Here is a 17,638-nt window from a genome sequence, read left to right on the forward strand (position 1 = left end):
TCCAGATATGCCTTTGGAGTCGTACATGATTTTGGACAATTATGGAAGAACAGAGGATTCTTAACATCCGCTGGCACCCCAATTTCCCATCAGCAGCTAGTAACCCAGTTACTCCAAGCTCTTATGCTCCCAGAAAAGGTAGCAGTGATAAAGTGTACTGCCCATACGAAAGGAAAAACCCCAGTAGATGAAGGAAATAGGCAGGCCGACCACTAAGCAAAAGAAGCCTCAAAGTTAAAAGCCATGCCTAAAATGATGAGCCAGACTAAAAGCTCAAAAGACAAGTCCCCCTCTGAAAAACCTATGCCGACCATTACTGACGTAATCCAACTACAGGAGGACGCTCCTGCTAGCGATAAAAAGTCATGGGAAGAATTGGCATGTACATATGATAAAGAAAGTAAGATGTGGGTCACCCCAGCAGGGCAGACATGTATGCCCGATGCTTTGGCAGCCTGGGTGACCGAATGTGTACACTTTGCAACTCACTGTGGTGCTCGCGCTACAGGTGATATATTGTTAAAAACCTGGTGGCATCCCAGACTGCAGGAGATAGCCCAACGAATTAGCAATCGCTGCTTGATATGTCAGCAGTATAACCCTGGGAAGGCTGTCCCCTGCGAGCAGGGGAAAACACCATTGCCCGAGGGTCCCTTTGAGACCCTGCAACTGGACTACATTGAGTTGGAAAGATGCCAGTGTTATAAGCATGTATTAGTGATTGTTGATGTGTTTAGTAAATGGATAGAGGCCTATCCTACTGTAGATAATAAGGCTTCAACTGTAGTAAAAGTTCTTATGCGTGAAATTGTACCAAGATTTGGAATTCCCTATCGTTTAAGCTCTGATAATGGACCTCACTTTGTGGGACAGATCAATAAAGAATTCTGCACTCAACTAGGAATTAAATAGCAGTTACACTGCGCCTACAGACCCCAGGCAGCTGGGATAGTGGAAAGAGCTAACCAGACTTTAAAAACTATGCTTTTTAAATTACAAGCTGAGACTGGAGCCACTTGGCTCAAACTATTACCTATTGCACTCTTTCAAATAAGAGCCACCCCAGCAGGAAAGACTCGATTAAGCCCTGGAGAAATCCTGTATGGAAGAGCTCTCCGCACTCCATGGGATTGTGAGATTCCCCAAGAGGTCCAGTTCCACCACATGACTACAGAAATGGCTAATTACATAATAGCCCTCACTAAAGTCTTAAAGAGTCTTCACTTGCGAGTACGTGCCACGCAAGAGGAAGTGCCACCCTTGGCCAGTTCCGATATTGTGCAACCAGGAGATCATGTGATGATCCGCAATTGGACACGGAAGGGGTTGGAACCACGTTGGGAGGGACCGTTCCAAGTTCTCCTAACCATCCCCACGCCAGTCAAAGTTGAAGGACGCAATGCGTGGATTCACACCCATCACTGTAAGCTAGTGACGTTTTCGTGATTATCAACTCTCGTTTTAAGTTTTAGGTACATACGACTTTACTGGGACTAGGAGCAGAACCCCACGATGAAGCTGCTCTTTTTACTAGTGATCCTCGCCAGCACACTACTGTGTGCAACCACTCGAGACCGGCGATGTAGACTCAGCAGACGAATTCTGCACCTTTGTCGTGAGGACACCTTTAGCTGTGCCAACAGCACCACAGATGAGACCTTGTGGACGGCGACCCCTGTAGATACCTGCACCACCATCATTCATCAAGATGAGCAGAAGCCTCGGTTCCTGACTACCCGCGGATCCCTGACCTGCGATCGCTACACTTGCCGGTGGGACTACCGGTGTACGAGGAAAGGCAAGCCACGAGTTCCTGCAGATAAGACTATCCATACTCACCCGCCTACCAGGAGGAAGCAGGCAACGCACCATGTGACTGCGAATTCATTCCTGTTTATGTCTTATACTTATGCAAAGAAATTGAATGTCTCCTCTTGTTGGGTATGTACGCATGTTCCCAGCCATGCCCATTGGGGTATTCCCTTGGTCCCTCTTTCCTATTTGATCGAGGAGGTCGCAGAATGGGCTCTGCGACGTAATCGCACTGATCCTGATAATGATACACAAGATATGATAGATTGGCAATCGGCCGGGTTCAAAATGAGCAGATTTAAAGGATAGTGGTGGCCGAAATTTACTGTAACCCGTCAGCCGCCCTACCTGATCCTCCCCAAGTATGCTAAATTTCCAAAAGGCAGTATATGTTTTAAAAAGGATCATGCCAATGGGACCCACCCGGTAGGTAGCAGCCAATGTAACCAGACCTTGATTTGGCAACCACCCATAACTAATCTTACACAAAAATGCTTGTTCACCTTTAATTGGTCAGCAATAGAAAACCATACAAGTGGCGGCCCCTGGAGGAGGGAGCCGACTAGAATCATGATGACAGATGCCAAGGGGAACTTGACTTCGTACAATGATACCTATTTTATATGCGGACATAAAGCAGATCCCTGGTTGCCGGAAAATTAGTCGGGTTCTTGCTATATGGGCTTTCTAGTCCCTGGCATCACCCATTATACAGATCTATCCAAACATCCCCATGCCCGAACCACTAGGTCCCTTGTGCCTTGGGAGGTGATAGCTACTGTCCTTTGGCCGTAGTTCGGCAGTATTAGATCTCTCCAAAAAGTCACCAAGCTCCGGGATATATTGGAGCAGGTGGCTAATGATACCGTGGAAGGGCGCAGTGAGCTCAGCGCAGAGTTAGTAGCTGTTCGGACGGTTGCCTTACAGAACCGCATGGCTCTAGACTACCTCCTCGCCAATGAGGGAGGTACTTGTGCTGTAGTGGGTTCTGAGTGCTGTACTTATATCCCTGATAGCTCGGAGAACATTACTCACCTAGTGGACCACATAAGGGATGGGGTAAAGAGACTCCGCCAGTCCTCCTCGGATGACTGGTGGGGATGGCTGTGGTCTAGTTCCTGGACCACCTATCTGTTTCATGGATTTATTATCTTTATCGTTATTTGCCTTTTGCTATGTATCACTGTAACCTGTGTTAAATGCTTTTGTAATCGTTTAGGCGCCTCTGTGATGCCACAGATGCTGCAGCGGCTTTCCCAGTTCGACAAGCAGGACTTAGTAGGTGCCGAAAATGTGTATGAGGACGTTGGACCAAAGGATGATTTCCCGGAGGAATTCCTCAGACTCTCAAGGAGAAGTCCCTGAGGGCTGTGTAATCATGGAATGATCAAAGGGGGGAATGAGAATGTGAAGCAAGGGTTAATAGCTGGAACAAGCCAGAATTAATGGGACACATTAGTGGAAAATTACAAATAGGGGAGTTGTTATTGAATTCGTGAGCCGACTCATGACTGTAAGCTGAATAGCCTTGAGAAACAAGGAAGATGGCTGGATGACGGAATATGAAATGTGGGAGCCGCTGCTACTGTGGCTAAACACCTGCTGTTTATGCTAAGACTGCTACATACTCATGTGCCAATAGATAACTTTAAAGTCTGTAAAATCATGTATCGAAACTATGGCAAAAACAAGTTTATGCTTTGTAATGGGGGAAAGCTCAAGTGAATGTAAGGGACAGCCCTCTTAAAAAAACATATAAAGAAAGGATGTTTTGAGCAATACTTTGGCATTCTCCGAGGTGGTTCTTTGGAATACCTAGAGGGCTGCCCCGATCGCAATAAAGAATATACTGAAGTACGGACGTGTTCGAGACCGTTTCTTCCGGACTGAGAGACAAGTGAATTAGAGACGCATTCACATATCTAATTCTACCAGAGTTTACTGCCCGTTGACCTGTAACGGGATGTGAAAAGATGTCACTCGCAGCACAGCAACACAGTTCTTTTGCATTTCTGACTCATCTCCAGCTTCTTCAGGGTTGTCCAAATGTAGGGGCCCAGCACAGAGCCGGGAGGTCTGGGCACGAGGTTGATTCTGGAGTTCAGAGGATTGGCTTATGAGGAGAGACTGAGTAGCCTGGGACTATACTCATAGTAATTTAGAAGAATAAAGGGGTATCTGATTGAAACATATAAAATTATGAAGGGAATAGATCAGATAGAAGCAGGGAGGTTGTTTCCACTGGCGGGTGAAACTAGAACTAGGCGCATAGCCTCAAAATAAGGGGGAGCAGATTTAGGGCTGAGTTGAGGAGGAACTTCTTCATCCAAAGGATTGAGAATCTGTGGAATTCCCTGACCAGTGAAGCAGTTGAGGCTACCTTGTTGAATGTTTTTAAGGCAAAGATAGATAGATTTTTGAACAGTAAAGGAATTAAGGGTTATGGTGAGCAGGCGGGTAAGTGGAGCTGAGTCCACAAATAGATCAGCCATGAACTTACTGAATGGCGGAGCAGGCTCGAGGTGCCAGATGGCCTACTCCTGCTCCTAGTTCTTATATTCTTATGTTCTCCTATGGACTGAGCTGATCTCTTCATGCATCTTCTCTACTGTGTAGCACTACACTCCAAATGCTTCACCCAATGTTTCTGTATTTACATTGTGCATTTATCATATGTTCTATGTTTTTCAACAATGGAACAAACTGCCTGGACTGTACACAGAACAATACTTTTCATTGTACCTCGGTACACATGACAATAAATCTATATCTAAATCTATTAGCGAGTCTGATCCATGGGATATGCAGTCTTCCGGGTGTCACTGATGACATGGTGCCACCCTGTTCTTCCTGCTGCCCATCGGATTCACCAGTGACAGGAAGGGGGGTTCAGAGGTGCTGCGGTTTTCTGGCATCTCCCCTGCGGGGGTCACCACCTCCTCCCTTGCGGTGCCCAATGGCTCTCGGGCTACTCCTTGGGACAGGGGTGCAGCTGAGCGAGCTCTGTGGCTCCTCGGTCATCTAGTGCTGCCGGTCCTGGAGACCCGCTCGTCTCGACCAGGGTATCAATGCCTGCGGCATTAGAGCACAGGGACTGGGCTAAGTCCCTCTGGGACTGTGCCTGCATCTCCAACCCTTTTCAGAAGTCTGAGACCCGTTTGGACGGCAGCCAGTCCCTGGGGTCGGGCCGCCCTCCAAACGTACATCCCCTCGGGGGTCCCTACCTCCACCTGATGTACCGTTGCATGTGTGTGGTGCGCAGCAGATAATGCCCCAGGAGCCTCTTCACTGACATGACGAACAAAGGTGAGGGTCTTTGGGAATGTGGACGGCATCTATGATAGCAGTGCTGAGAAATCTGTGTCGTCCTCAAACTTGTCCTCCAGGGTGTTGCAGGGTTGCTGCTGGGGGTGTGGGTCACCAGCAGGTCCCTCTTCGTCACTGGATATGTCTCGGGTTTGTGGCAGGGTGGGGGGAAGAGACCCCAGGTAGACCCGCCTCATCGCCACGTGATCCTGCAAGACATAAAACAAGATGCATGGTGAGATCGCGGGTGGTGGCAGGGGGGGCTACTCATCATGCAAGAGGGTCATTGCAATTCATTTGGAGCTAATAATAACCTTTATTATTGCCACAAGTAGGCTTACATTAACATTGCAATGAAATTACTGTGAAAATCCCCTAGTTGCCACACTGAGGGAGAATTCAGAATGACCAATTCACCTGACAGCAGGTCTTCCGGGACTTGTGGGAGGAAACCGGAGTACCCGGTGGAAACCCACGCAGACAATTGGGAGAACGCGCAGACTCCCCTCATCCACTGACCCAAGCCAGAAATCAAAACTGGCGCTGTGATGTAACAGCGCTACTGTGCCGCCCTACTGTTCTCCGATGCCGACTTCCACCTCGGCGACTGCCCGCTGTCCAACCCCATCGATCAGGTCCAACACCCTCTGCTCTGCGACAGTGAGGGGCCGCAGTTCTGGCGGGACCCCTCCGGTCTTCTCCCCCTCCCGGCAGTTGTGGGCCGTCTTCTCCTGAGGGGACAGATAATGTACAGTATGTGACACTCGGACGCAGGCAGCGCAGGGCGTCTCTGTTCCCATTTGGGTAGATCGCGCCCGATATACGAGTTCTTGTAGTCATTATATGTGTCATGCTATTTATTTCAGATGTCTGTTTTGGTTCTTGCCTTTCAAGCTAAAAGCGTGCAAGTTCAAGTTCCATTCCTTCTTGAGCCAAAGTCTAGGCAGAGCTGCTGTGGGAGTTCTGGTGCTATTGGAGATCTTTGTTCTTATTCATCCATGGGACGTGGAAGAGGATCACCCGTTTCTACCAGCCGAGCCACGCTGTCTTTTGGGCGTAATGCGGCCGGTCGATCTTGCCCACCATGTATCTAAGATTCCAGCTGATGCTCACTGTTTTTTACAGGAAAGGTTAAATGATTGGGAGAATGTATGTGAAATATGTATATAGGACTATGGAAATGTTCTGCATTTTACATACCACATGACTTTTATTTCCATTGAAGTTCGTGGAAGGGGAAATCTTTCAGGGTAAATAATGGAAGCATGAATTCAATATTTCAGCTTAAAACCATTGCCCACACCCCCACTATGTCAGTGATTGATGTTAGAGAACAAAACTTTAGACGCTCTGGAACTTTGTTTAATTAACCTGCAGGAAGAAAAAAAGGCAAATTGGGTGGAATGACCTTGCATATTCCATATTTTCAGATGCTCTCTTTTGCCTTTACATTGATGCCCTAATTCCTTAATCTAAGTATTAGTAAATTTATAATGTTTTATCTTCATGACAGGATCTGAGGGAACTGAGTACCTACATGATTCGTTTGCAAATGAAAGAGACAGCCTGTAGCACAGATGTGGGAATCTCTGAAATAGATGGTTGTGATTTCAGAGATGATGGTGTAAGTGAATTTACTGGCCTTTCTCCCTCTACTTTTTGAGAATTTTTTTGTCGCTGGCACTCCAACCCTGAAAGTGGCTATACCTGAAAGGGGTGGCATGGTGGCACATTGGTTAGCTCTGCTGCCTCACAATGCCAAGGTTTGATTCCGACCTTGGGTGATTGTCTGTGTGGAGTTTGCATATTCTCTGCGTGGGATTCCTTCGGGTGCTCCGGTTTCCTCTCACAATCCAAAGATGTGCATGTTAGGTGGATTGGCCATGCTAAAGTGTCTCTTAGTATCCAAGGATGTGTAGGTTAGATGGGTTACAGGGATAGAATGGCGGAGTGAGTCTAGGTTAGGGTGCTCTTTCAGAGGGTCGGTGCAGACTTGATGGGCCGAATAGCCTCCTTCTGCACTGCAGGGATTCTATGATTCTATTCTATGATTCTATGATGCAGACCACATCTGGCCACCCAATGTGAGTGATCATTCCTCCTGTGTGAGTCACTGGATGTGACAAGGATCTAAAACTCCATTTTGTGTGTTCCTTGCTAACTCAGGCCATTAAAGTTCACACAGCAACAATGAATTTATGATTAGCAAACACACTCGGGATGAAACCCTGCTCTCTATGCTTTGATACTTGATCTTGTAAGATAGACAGCTGATACAAAAACCAAGTGCCATTGTTCATGAGTTGACAGGCAAATGATAAAGCTTTGCAGCTAAGCTCCACATATTGCAACAACTCTTGGCCGAGAAGGACAAGAATAACAATAATGCGGAGACACCATTATTTTCCAATTCCTTACCAAGTCATACACCATTCTGATTTGGACATATAGGAATTCCCTCTGTTATCAGGTCAATCAGCATCTCATTCACGCGGTCCACCATCCACATCCTCCACACTCCAGGCATATTGTCGTTGCACGGTGTACTGTCTGTGGAATGCACTGCAGTGATTCACCACAGCTCCTCAAGAAGACTGTTCCAAACTTCTGACCTCCACAATCCAGAAGAACAAGTGCAGCAGGTGTAGGGGAACACCATTACCTCGAAGCTTTTCTCCAAGTCACATATCATCCTGATTTAGGCATATAATCACTATTGCCTCATCATCACTAATTCAAAATCCTACCTAAAAGTGCTATCCCGTACATTCACTGCCCAGAGTGCGACATTTCAAGAGGAGGCACGCCACCACCTTCTCAGGGCAACTGAGGGCAATGAACGCCCATAGAATTCATAGAATTCCTGCAGTGTGGAAGGAGGCCATTTGGCCCATCAAGTCTGCACCGGCCCTCTGAAAGAGCACCTTAACCTAGACCCACTACCCTGCCCTATCCCAAAAAACCCCACCTAACCTACATATCCTTGAACGCTAAGGGCCAATTTTAGCATGGCCAATCCATCTAAACTGCACATTTTTGGACTGTGGGGAGAAAGCAGAGCACCTGAAGGGAACCCACGCAGACATGGGGAGAAAGTTGCAAACTCCACACAGTCCCCAACGGCGGAATTGAACCCAGATTACTTGTGCTGTGAGGCGGCAGTGCTAACCACTGTGCCACCATGCCGCCCACATTGCATGAAAAAAAATAAAGATAACGGGCGGGATTCTCCGTTAGCTGGCGCTGAAATCGGGAAAGGCGATTGGGCAGAGAATCGGTTCTGACGCTGAAATCGCGGCAGGCGCCGACTTGACGCCAAATCGTAATGCTTCAGCACCTCGAAAATGGCGTCAATGCATTTAACTCCATGCGTACAGTAGGCAACGTTTGCATATCATTAGCGGGCTCGACCCGGTACTCTCAAGGGCCTCCGCGATTCTCCGCCTCCGATGGTCTGAGTCCCCGACGACGCGGTTCATTTGTGCTTTTAAAAATTATGACACCGGTGTGGCAGCTGCTGAGGGAGAGAGAGGGGGTACAAAAGGTGTCAAACATCGCCATTGTTTGCCGACAGTTGTGCCGCTGGCTGGGGGTGCTTCTGGCAGGGCTGGGGGGAGTAGTCGGGGGTGGCCGGGATGTGGGCTGTGGGTTTGGGGTGGACAGGCATGGAGCACCATTGCCGCAGCCGGTAAGGCAGCCATGCAGCTGCGCACACCGCTAACAGCCCACTTTGAACCTGGTGCCACAGGTCGCATAGGTGTCCATCCAGGTCACCCCCCAGGTGCTCTCTGCCCACAGACTACCAATCAGCTGTATGGGCGCGCTCCAGCAACCAGTGCCATATTTTTGGCTGGGATAAGTGTGTATACATGCAGTTGCAGCTTGTCAGCCTCCTGAGTATCGATCACCGACGCGGCAAATCCCGCAGCGTTTTTCAGTGGAATGGAGTGTTCCACGCAGCACCGGTGCTAGCCCCTCAACAGTAGCGGAATCAGTCCAGGTGCGGCTCCGGGTTTTCTGTCGTAAAAGTCCGCGGATTCTCTGTTTGCGTCAACACTTAGTCACAGAAACGGAGAATCCCGCCCCACATACTTTGTTTAAGTGGCCACTGAATAGTGATGAGGATGTGGGAACCTTGGCTGATTTGTCCCCCTCCACCACCCAGGTGTGCTGATGTTCATTGCAGTGCCCAAAAGCAAACTGGAATGAAGAGTAAGAACTGAAAGTTAGTCTTATGTCTTGATATGACCCCGGGCAGTATCTTTACCCATTAACCCATTGTTCCCATTGGTTAAGATGCAGTTTTAAACCTCACTAAAACATGTTAATGTTAGTTTCAGCTACTCAAAAAATGATATTCAAATAACATAATGCTTTAATTTTCTTCACACCAGCTGATAATGATATGTGCCTCGCGAGTGCTTGTTCTAAAATATTCCTCCACTGAACCTCGTGTAGTTTCCATGAACTGCATGCCTGCTGACTCTCAGGTGAGACGGATAGTTGCATTAATGCAGAGAATGTTTTGCAATTATATAGGACCTTTTGAAATCTCAAGATATCCCAAATCACTTTACAGCCAATTAAGTTCTGTACTTTTGATGTGTAGTCACTGTTGTTTTAATAAAAGTGAAAAGGAGTCAGATGAGTAACATTAAGAAAACATTTATTTATTGCACGTATCTATGCACAAAGGGGCCCGATCAGACTTTATCAGGTCTTCACTCTCTGTCGGTCAGTTCCAATCTGGCCTACCTTATATACACATGGTGATAGCCCCATAATTAGTGGAGGAACTCATATTCCTTGAGTCACATGGAGAAAACAATCTGTGTGCTCTGTTCAGGGGAGGCAGTGGTGTAGTAGTATTATTGCTGGACTAGTAATCCAAATCTGGAATTGAAAGTCTAAAGGTGACCATGAAACCATTGACGATTGTAATAAAAACCCATGTGCTTCACTAATGTCCTTTAGAGAAGGAAATCTGTCATCCTTACCTGGTCTGGCCTACACGTGACTCCAGACCCACAGCAATGTGGTTGACTCAGGAATGGACAATAAATGCTGGCTCAGCCAGCGGCGTCTACATGCCATGAACGAATAAAAAAAAAGTTACAGTTGTCATGGAGGCAAAGAATGATATCTTTTGACAGGGGACTTGGAACATGTGGTTACAATTTCCATTGCTGTCAATCTCAAAAGCAAAGACCGGCCAATTCATGATTCGTAAGTCAGCAGTTAATCATTTAGGAACCAGGCCCATCACAACATTTCCAGGGCAACCATGGCTCAGTTGTAGCATTTAATAATAATCTTTGTTGTCACAAGTAGGCTTACATTAACACTGTGAAAAATCCCGAGTCGCCACATTCAGGTACACAGAGGGAGAATTCAGAATGTCTAAATTACCTAACAGCATGTCTTTCGGGGCTTGTGGGAGGAAACCGGACCACCCGGAGGAAACCCACGCAGACACGAGGAAAACGTGCACCTCCGCACACACACTGACCCAAGCGGGAATTGAACCTGAGACCCTGGTGCTGTGAAGCTACAGTGCTAACCACTGTGCTACCGTGCCATATATATTTGCACTCTGAATCACTTCTCACTCCAGTGACCTGAGCACAAAATCTGAATTAGCACTCAAACACAGTACTCAGGGAGTGCAATGCTGTTCAAGGTGTCACCTTTTGAAGGAAATATTAAATAGGAAATAGGAAATAACATCTGTTTGGATGTTAAATATCCTAAGAAACTAATTTAAAGAATAATTATCCCTGGTACCCTGGCCAATAAAGTAAGTAAAGTTGCCATAGTTCCAGATAACCAGAGGCTACTTGCCCCTTTAAGGGGGAGAGCTGACTGGTGGTGATTTAACCTGAGGATCACCATACCTCATGGGGCAAGGTTGAGAAGGTGGGGCTTTCGTGAGAAACCTCAGCAAGTGCAGGAATTGAACCTGCGCTGTTCACCTATGCTCTGCATCACAAATCAGCTGTCCAGCCAACTGAGCTAAACCTGGCCAATATCAGCCAACGTCACTAAAGATGAGTAGCTGGGCATCATTGTATTATTGTTCGTGAAACTTTAATGTGTGCAAATTGGCTGCTGTATATCCTACATTACAATAGTGATTCAAAAGTAATTGATTGGCTGTATTTGCTGCCAGAGCTGAGCATGTGCAGTTGCACTGTTTTATACAGTGATATCATTGCAAGCGATGGATACATACGAACATACAAATTAGCAAGAAGTCTTACAACATCAGGTTAAAGTCCAACAGGTTTGTTTCAAATCACTAGCTTTCGGAGCACTGCTCCTTCCTCAGGTGAATGGAGAGGTTGGTTCCAGAAACATTTATGTCGACAAAAGTCAAAGATACAAGACGATACTTTGAATGCGAGCATTTGCAGGTAATTAAGTCCTTACAGAGCCAGAGAGAGGGGTAACCCCAGGTTAAAGAGGTGTGAATTGTCTCAAACCAGGACAGTTGGTAGGATTTCGCAAGTCCAGGCCATGAATCCAAGGTCCCGGTTGAGGCCGTACTCATGTGTGCTGAACTTGGCTATAGGTTTCTGCTCTGCGATTCTGCGTTGTCGCGCATCCTGAAGACTGCCTTGGAGAACGCTTACCCGAAGATCAGAGGCTGAATGCCCTCGACTGCTGAAGTGTTCCCCGACTGGAAGGGAACATTCCTGCCTGGTGATTGTTGCGTGATGTCCGTTCATCCGTTGTCGCAGCGTCTGCATGGTCTCGCCAAGGTACCACGCTTTAGGACATCCTTTCCTGCAGTGTATGAGGTAGACAACGTTAGCTGAGTCACACGAGTATGTACCGCATACCTGGTGGGTGGTGTTCTCACGTGTAATAGTGGTACCTATGTCGATGATCTGGCACGTGTTGCAGAGATTGCCATGGCAGGGTTGTGTGGTGTTGTGGTCGCTGTTCTGAAGGCTGGGTAGTTTGCTGCAAACAATGGTTTGTTTGATGTTGCGCGGTTGTTTGCAGGCAAGTAGTGGGGGTGTGGGGATGACCTTGGCAAGATGTTCGTCTTCATCGATGACGTGTTGAAGGCTGCGAAGAAGATGTTATTTCTCCACTCCGACGAAGGGTACTCTGTCGGTTGTGTCCCGTGTTTGTCTTCAGAGGAGGTCGGTGAGGTTTTTGCTGTGGCGCGTTGGAACTGTTGATTGATGAGCCATATCCCGTTCATACGAGGGCATCTTTCAGCGTCTGTAGATGTCTGTTACGCTCCTCCTCGTCTGAGCAGATCCTGTGTATACGGATGGCTTGCCCATAGGGAATGGCTTCTTTAATGTGTTTAGGGTGGAAGCTGGAGAAGTGGAGCATTGCGAAGTTACCCGTGGGCTTGCGGTAAAGTGAAGTGCTGAGGTGACCGTCCTTGATGGAGATGGTCCCGGAGCCTCATAACTCTAACCCTAAACCTCATTGAGGCTCCAGGAGTTCTTCCACAGACCACAAGAGGTCGACAGCGAACCCAATGAGACAACCAATGAACAGCAGACTGAGAGGTCTGCGGTGTGGCAACCAAAGAGGAAAGAGTCGAATTACGCTACAATCGCCAGGCAGGAATCTTCCCTTCCAGTCGGGGAACACTTCATCTGTCGATGGCATTCAGCCTCTGATCTCGGGTAAGCGTTCTTCAAGGCGGCCTTCAGAATGTGCAACAATCCAGAATCGCAGAGCAGAAACCTATAGCCAAGTTCCGCACACATGAGTACTGCCTCAACCGGGACCTTGGATTCATGTCGCATTACATTCACCTCCCACCATCTGGCCTGGGCTTGCGAAATCCTACCAACTGTCCTGGCTTGAGACAATTCACACCTCTTTAACCTGTGATTATCCCTCTCTCTGGATCAGAAAAGACTTAATTACCTGCAAATGCTCACATTCAAAGTATCGTCTTGCATCTTTGGCTTTGTCGATATAAATGTTTCTGGAACCAACCTCTCCATTCACTTGAGGAAGGGGCAGTGCTCCGAAAGCTAGTGATTTGAAACAAACCTGTTGGACTTTAACCTGGTGGTGTAAGACTTCTTACTGTACCCACCCCAGTCCAACGCATCTCCACATCATACAAATTAGTAGCAGGAGTAAGCCACTCAGCCACTCCATCTCAGCCCAATGGCTGATTGGATTATAACCTCCTGCTTACCCTGGATATCCTTTCTCCCCTTTGTATATCAGGAATCTTTCGACCTCTGCCTTAGAAACATTTAAAGACTCAGCTGCAACTGCTTTTTGTGGGAGCTCCAGAGACTCAGGACCTTCAAAGAGAAAAAACTTCTCATCCGTGTCTTAAACGGGTGATCCCTTATTTTTAAAGTGACCCCTAGTTCTAGATTCTCCCACAAGAGGAAACATCCTCTCCACATCCACCTTGTCAATACCCCTCAGGATCTTAAATGTTTCAATCAAGTTACCCCTTACTCTTCTAAACTCCAGAAGATACAAGCCTTGCACGTCCAATCTTTCCCATAAGGCAACCCTCCCATCATGGTATTAGTTCAGTAAACTTTCTCTGAATTGTTTCTATTGAACTTACATCCTTCCTTAAATAAAGACACCAATAGAATAATTAAATCCAGATGTGGTCTCACCAGTGTCCTCTACACCTGAAGCTTAGCCTCCCTTCAATTCCTTTAGAAGTAAATTATAACACTCTATTAGCTTTCCTAATTACATGTTGTAGCTGTATACTCGCCTTTTGTGATTAATGCTCTTGGACACCCAGATCCTTCTGCATCTCAGAGCTCTGCAATCTCTCATCATTGAGAATAGATAATATGCTTTTTATTCTTCTTACCAAAATGGACTATTTCCCACATTATACCCCATTTTCCAGACCTTTGTCCACTCACTTAACCCATCTATGTCCCCTTGTAGCCTCTTCATGTCCTCTTCATAATTTACCTATCTCTCTATCTTTATGTCATCATCAAAATTAGCAACCATACCTTCGATCTCTCGTCCGAGTAATTTATATAAATTAGAAAAGGTTGAGGGCCCAGCACTGATTCCTGTGGCACACCACTTGTTACATCCCGCCAAATAGAAAAAAAGACCCATTTATGGTTACCGTCTGCTTGATAAATGGTTATTAAGGACAGTGATTAAAAAAAGCTCACCTTCTCTTCTGTGCTTTCCCTCCATCCATTCAGCACCAGGGCAGATGTGTAGTTGGTCATCCCATGGTGACGGCAATGTCACACTGACTTGGGATCAAAGCACTAAATCCTTGTTTTAAGCCTTGCTATATAAGCAGCTCCCTGTTATCACACCGCTAACTGAACACCGTGTTCAGTGTGTTTTACCAAACAAAAAACTCAGTACCATCTTGTCATTTACTGACACAATAGAATTACCCATAGAATTACCCGGCAATGGTAACACCGTGAAAAAAATACAAATCTTAACATTTGCTTCTGTTAATCTTCAGCCCGAGAAGTGTGCAGAGTCAGTGATTACTTTGAAATAAATGAAGCATTTAGCAAAACTGCTTGAACGTTACAAGCGTTAGATGAGTGAAATAAAAGAGGAAGCGGGGCATTTTAAACATTGTAGGGGTAGAGATCACATTCATGATCTCCTACAGTGACGAAGTGGTATTGTTGCTGGTCTATTAATGCAGAGACCCAGGGTAATGCTCTGGGGACCTGGGTTTGAATTCCACAGCGGGGTTGGAGTTCAATAAAAATCTGGAATCAAAAGTTTAAAGGTGACCATGAAATCATTGTCAATTGTCGGAAAAACACATCTGGTTTACTAATGTCCTGCAGGGAAGGAAATCTTCCCTCCTTACCTGGTCTGGCCTACCTGTGACTCCAGACCCACAGCACTGTGGTTAACTCTTAAATGCCCTCAGGGATGGGCAATAAACGCTGGCCCAGCCAGTGATGCCCATAAACAAATATTTTTTTTAAAATGATGTTATTAGTTTTCTGTGCATGCTCGGATGGGTATCGGTGGTCATCTTGCATTGGCAAGCGACACAGAAGCTGTAAAGTGGGAAGTGACATCCTCGGGGCAGCAGGGGAGCATGGTGGTTAGCATAAATGCTTCACAGCTCTAGGGTCCCAGGTTCGATTCCCGGCTGGGTCACTGTCTGTGTGGAGTCTGCACGTCCTCCCCCTGTGTGCGTGGGTTTCCTCCGGGAGCTCCGGTTTCCTCCCACAATCCAAAGATGTGCGGGTTAGGTGGATTGGCCATGTTAAATTGCCCGTAGTGTCCTAATAAAAGTAAGGGGGGGGTTGTTGGGTTACAGGTATAGGGTGGATACGTGGGTTTGAATAGGGTGATCATGGCTCGGCACAACATTGAGGGCCGAAGGGCCTGTTCTGTGCTGTACTGTTCTATGTTCTATGTTCTATGTTCTATGGTTGTGCACGTGCTGTATGAATGCAAGATCTTTATTTCTTTTTTGGTTTTAAAACGGAAACAAGCAATGCAAAATTTCAAATTCAAAGATTTACCAGGAGGATAAATAGTGATGTTGTCTATGGGGCAATCAAATATACTGTGTCATGGAATGACAGGGCACATGCTGCCTGCTGCAAGTACCACATCACTGCTGTGCCATTTGGGGACAAGTAAGAATAAAAGGGAAGAGGATGTGGGTGATGCATTGATGTTTCTGAAGTCCTCCCTTCCCTAAGTGGTTGGTTGTACTTTCTGACACTACATTTGCTGTCCATCCTTTGCAGCATTGTGTAGGAACCTGGGGACGGAGGGTTGGGAGGTGGTCAATGCTCAATTAAAAATGGCTCGGCCAACTAACCTTTAGAAGCTGAAGTTTGTCTCGGACAAAGTCTATCCATTCTGAAGCCAGTAAGGATGTTTGATTTTTTTTTACAGCAGCCAGTAATCGCAAGACTACACTTAAATCCAGTATTGGCAAGACAACGTGGTCTAATATCCAATGAAACACACGGGAGCTCTACATGAAACATAACTGGAAGTTGGCATGCCGAGGAAAATCTCAGGAGGGAGAGGAGGCCCTCCATTGAAACATTTTCAACTTTGCAAATTCCTTTCAACTGGTAACAGTAATCAATTAAAAATAAAGACTTGCAATTGAGCTGCATCTTTTCACTTTGTAATTTGTTTAAGGTATTACTGTGAGTAGCCTAGTGTCAGTTACAGGCTTGAATCTAATCGTGAACCTGCGATGGTGTAGCACTTTGCAGTGTTGGCACATCTGTGCTGTTGGTGCAAAGGTATTGGCAAAGGCGGGTCCTTCTATTCATTTCAATATGCACCCTGCCATTGGATATGCGGTCAGGAGGCAGATTTGTGAAAGGTGCTACACTTGTTAAAACAGAGCACATATGAAGCAAATAAATGTTATGTCCTCCCTACATGACCTCATCCTAATCAAAGCGGATGAATCTACCATAGGTAGTTTGATGACGATGAGATCAAGTAGGTGTCGCCTCATACTCAAGCCATGGACTGTGAAACTTGACGTGGTGGCTGGGAAATAATTGATTTCAGAATGCAATGATTTTCAAACTGGGGTCTGAAGAGAGACCTTCTTGGATACAGAGGTTGTGGGTGGAAGGCGGTATCTCCTACTCTTCCAGAGTCTGTCCCAAGTAGACTGGGGTTTTCCTTTGAGCAGTGGAAACTGAGGGAGGACATGATTGAAGATGTATGAAATTATGAGGGGCACGGAGAGAGTAGACAGAAACAAACTTTTCCCCTTTGTGGTGGTGGAGACAGATATCCTCATAACATTTAAGAAGTATTTAGATGTGCACTTGCAATGCAAAGGCAGACATGACTATGGGCAAAGTATTGGAAAATGGGATTAGAATAGTTGGGTGGTTGTTTTTGACCTGCAGAGATGCGATGGGCTGAAGGGCCTTGTCTGTGCTTGCAGACCTCTCTGACTCTACTCTCTGCTCCCGGCCTGTCAACTGCTCACTGGTTGCTGAGCCTCCAGTTCCCCGACTCTTCTCCCCAAACCTGAGCTTCCACCGACATCCGCCCAGAAAAGGTGTAAATCTAATTTATATTAATTAGAATAAATTTGAATGTACTTAAAATGGCTTCACATCATAGCTTCTGCCATGATAGTCCCCCGCACCCCCCCCCCCCCCCCCCCCCCTCCCCACCCCCATCACCGCAAATCATTACTGGTTTTCAAAAGTGAAAAACAGTCATGATGACCAACCTGGGGGTGCTGAGGTGCCTGGAGGCCCTGGGAATTGAGGACCAAGGCAGGGCATTACCCCCTGGCAGGGCACTGAAGTGGGCAGTGCTGAGTGGGAACTGCCAGGGGGGGGGGGCGGTAACCCTCCTCCATTGTGTGGACTGGGAGGAGAGGGAAGAGCCCCGATGGCAGCATGAGGAAGGGAAAAGAGTGCCCCCCCCCCCGATACTTCCATGGTAGGGGAAGGGCGAGAGGGGTGCAGAGTGCCCATCAATACTTCTGTGGTGGTGGGGGAAAGGGGGGGGCGGTCACCTTGAAGATGTGGGGGTGGTCCTCTGTGTC

The 17,638-nt window shown here is 46.8% G+C and overlaps 1 protein-coding gene across 2 annotated transcripts in view; it reads left to right on the plus strand.

The window, feature by feature from the left end:
* LOC119972334 (cathelicidin-1-like) overlaps positions 1 to 16,225 on the plus strand; it is a 35,376-nt gene extending 19,151 nt beyond the window's left edge. Inside the window, exons 2-4 of one of the 2 annotated variants that reach the window (XM_038808862.1) lie at positions 6,632 to 6,742; positions 9,513 to 9,608; positions 16,000 to 16,225. In XM_038808862.1, the coding sequence (XP_038664790.1) occupies positions 6,632 to 6,742; positions 9,513 to 9,608; positions 16,000 to 16,086 (294 nt within the window). In that variant the 3' untranslated portion in view covers positions 16,087 to 16,225. Of the gene's footprint in view, positions 1 to 6,631; positions 6,743 to 9,512; positions 9,609 to 15,996 lie in introns of both variants that reach the window. The other variant, XM_038808861.1, reaches the window with a different exon arrangement.
* The last annotated feature ends 1,413 nt before the right edge of the window (positions 16,226 to 17,638 follow it).

The sequence above is a fragment of the Scyliorhinus canicula genome, chromosome 10 (genome assembly GCF_902713615.1).
Source record: "Scyliorhinus canicula chromosome 10, sScyCan1.1, whole genome shotgun sequence".
Classification (NCBI taxonomy): domain Eukaryota; kingdom Metazoa; phylum Chordata; class Chondrichthyes; order Carcharhiniformes; family Scyliorhinidae; genus Scyliorhinus; species Scyliorhinus canicula.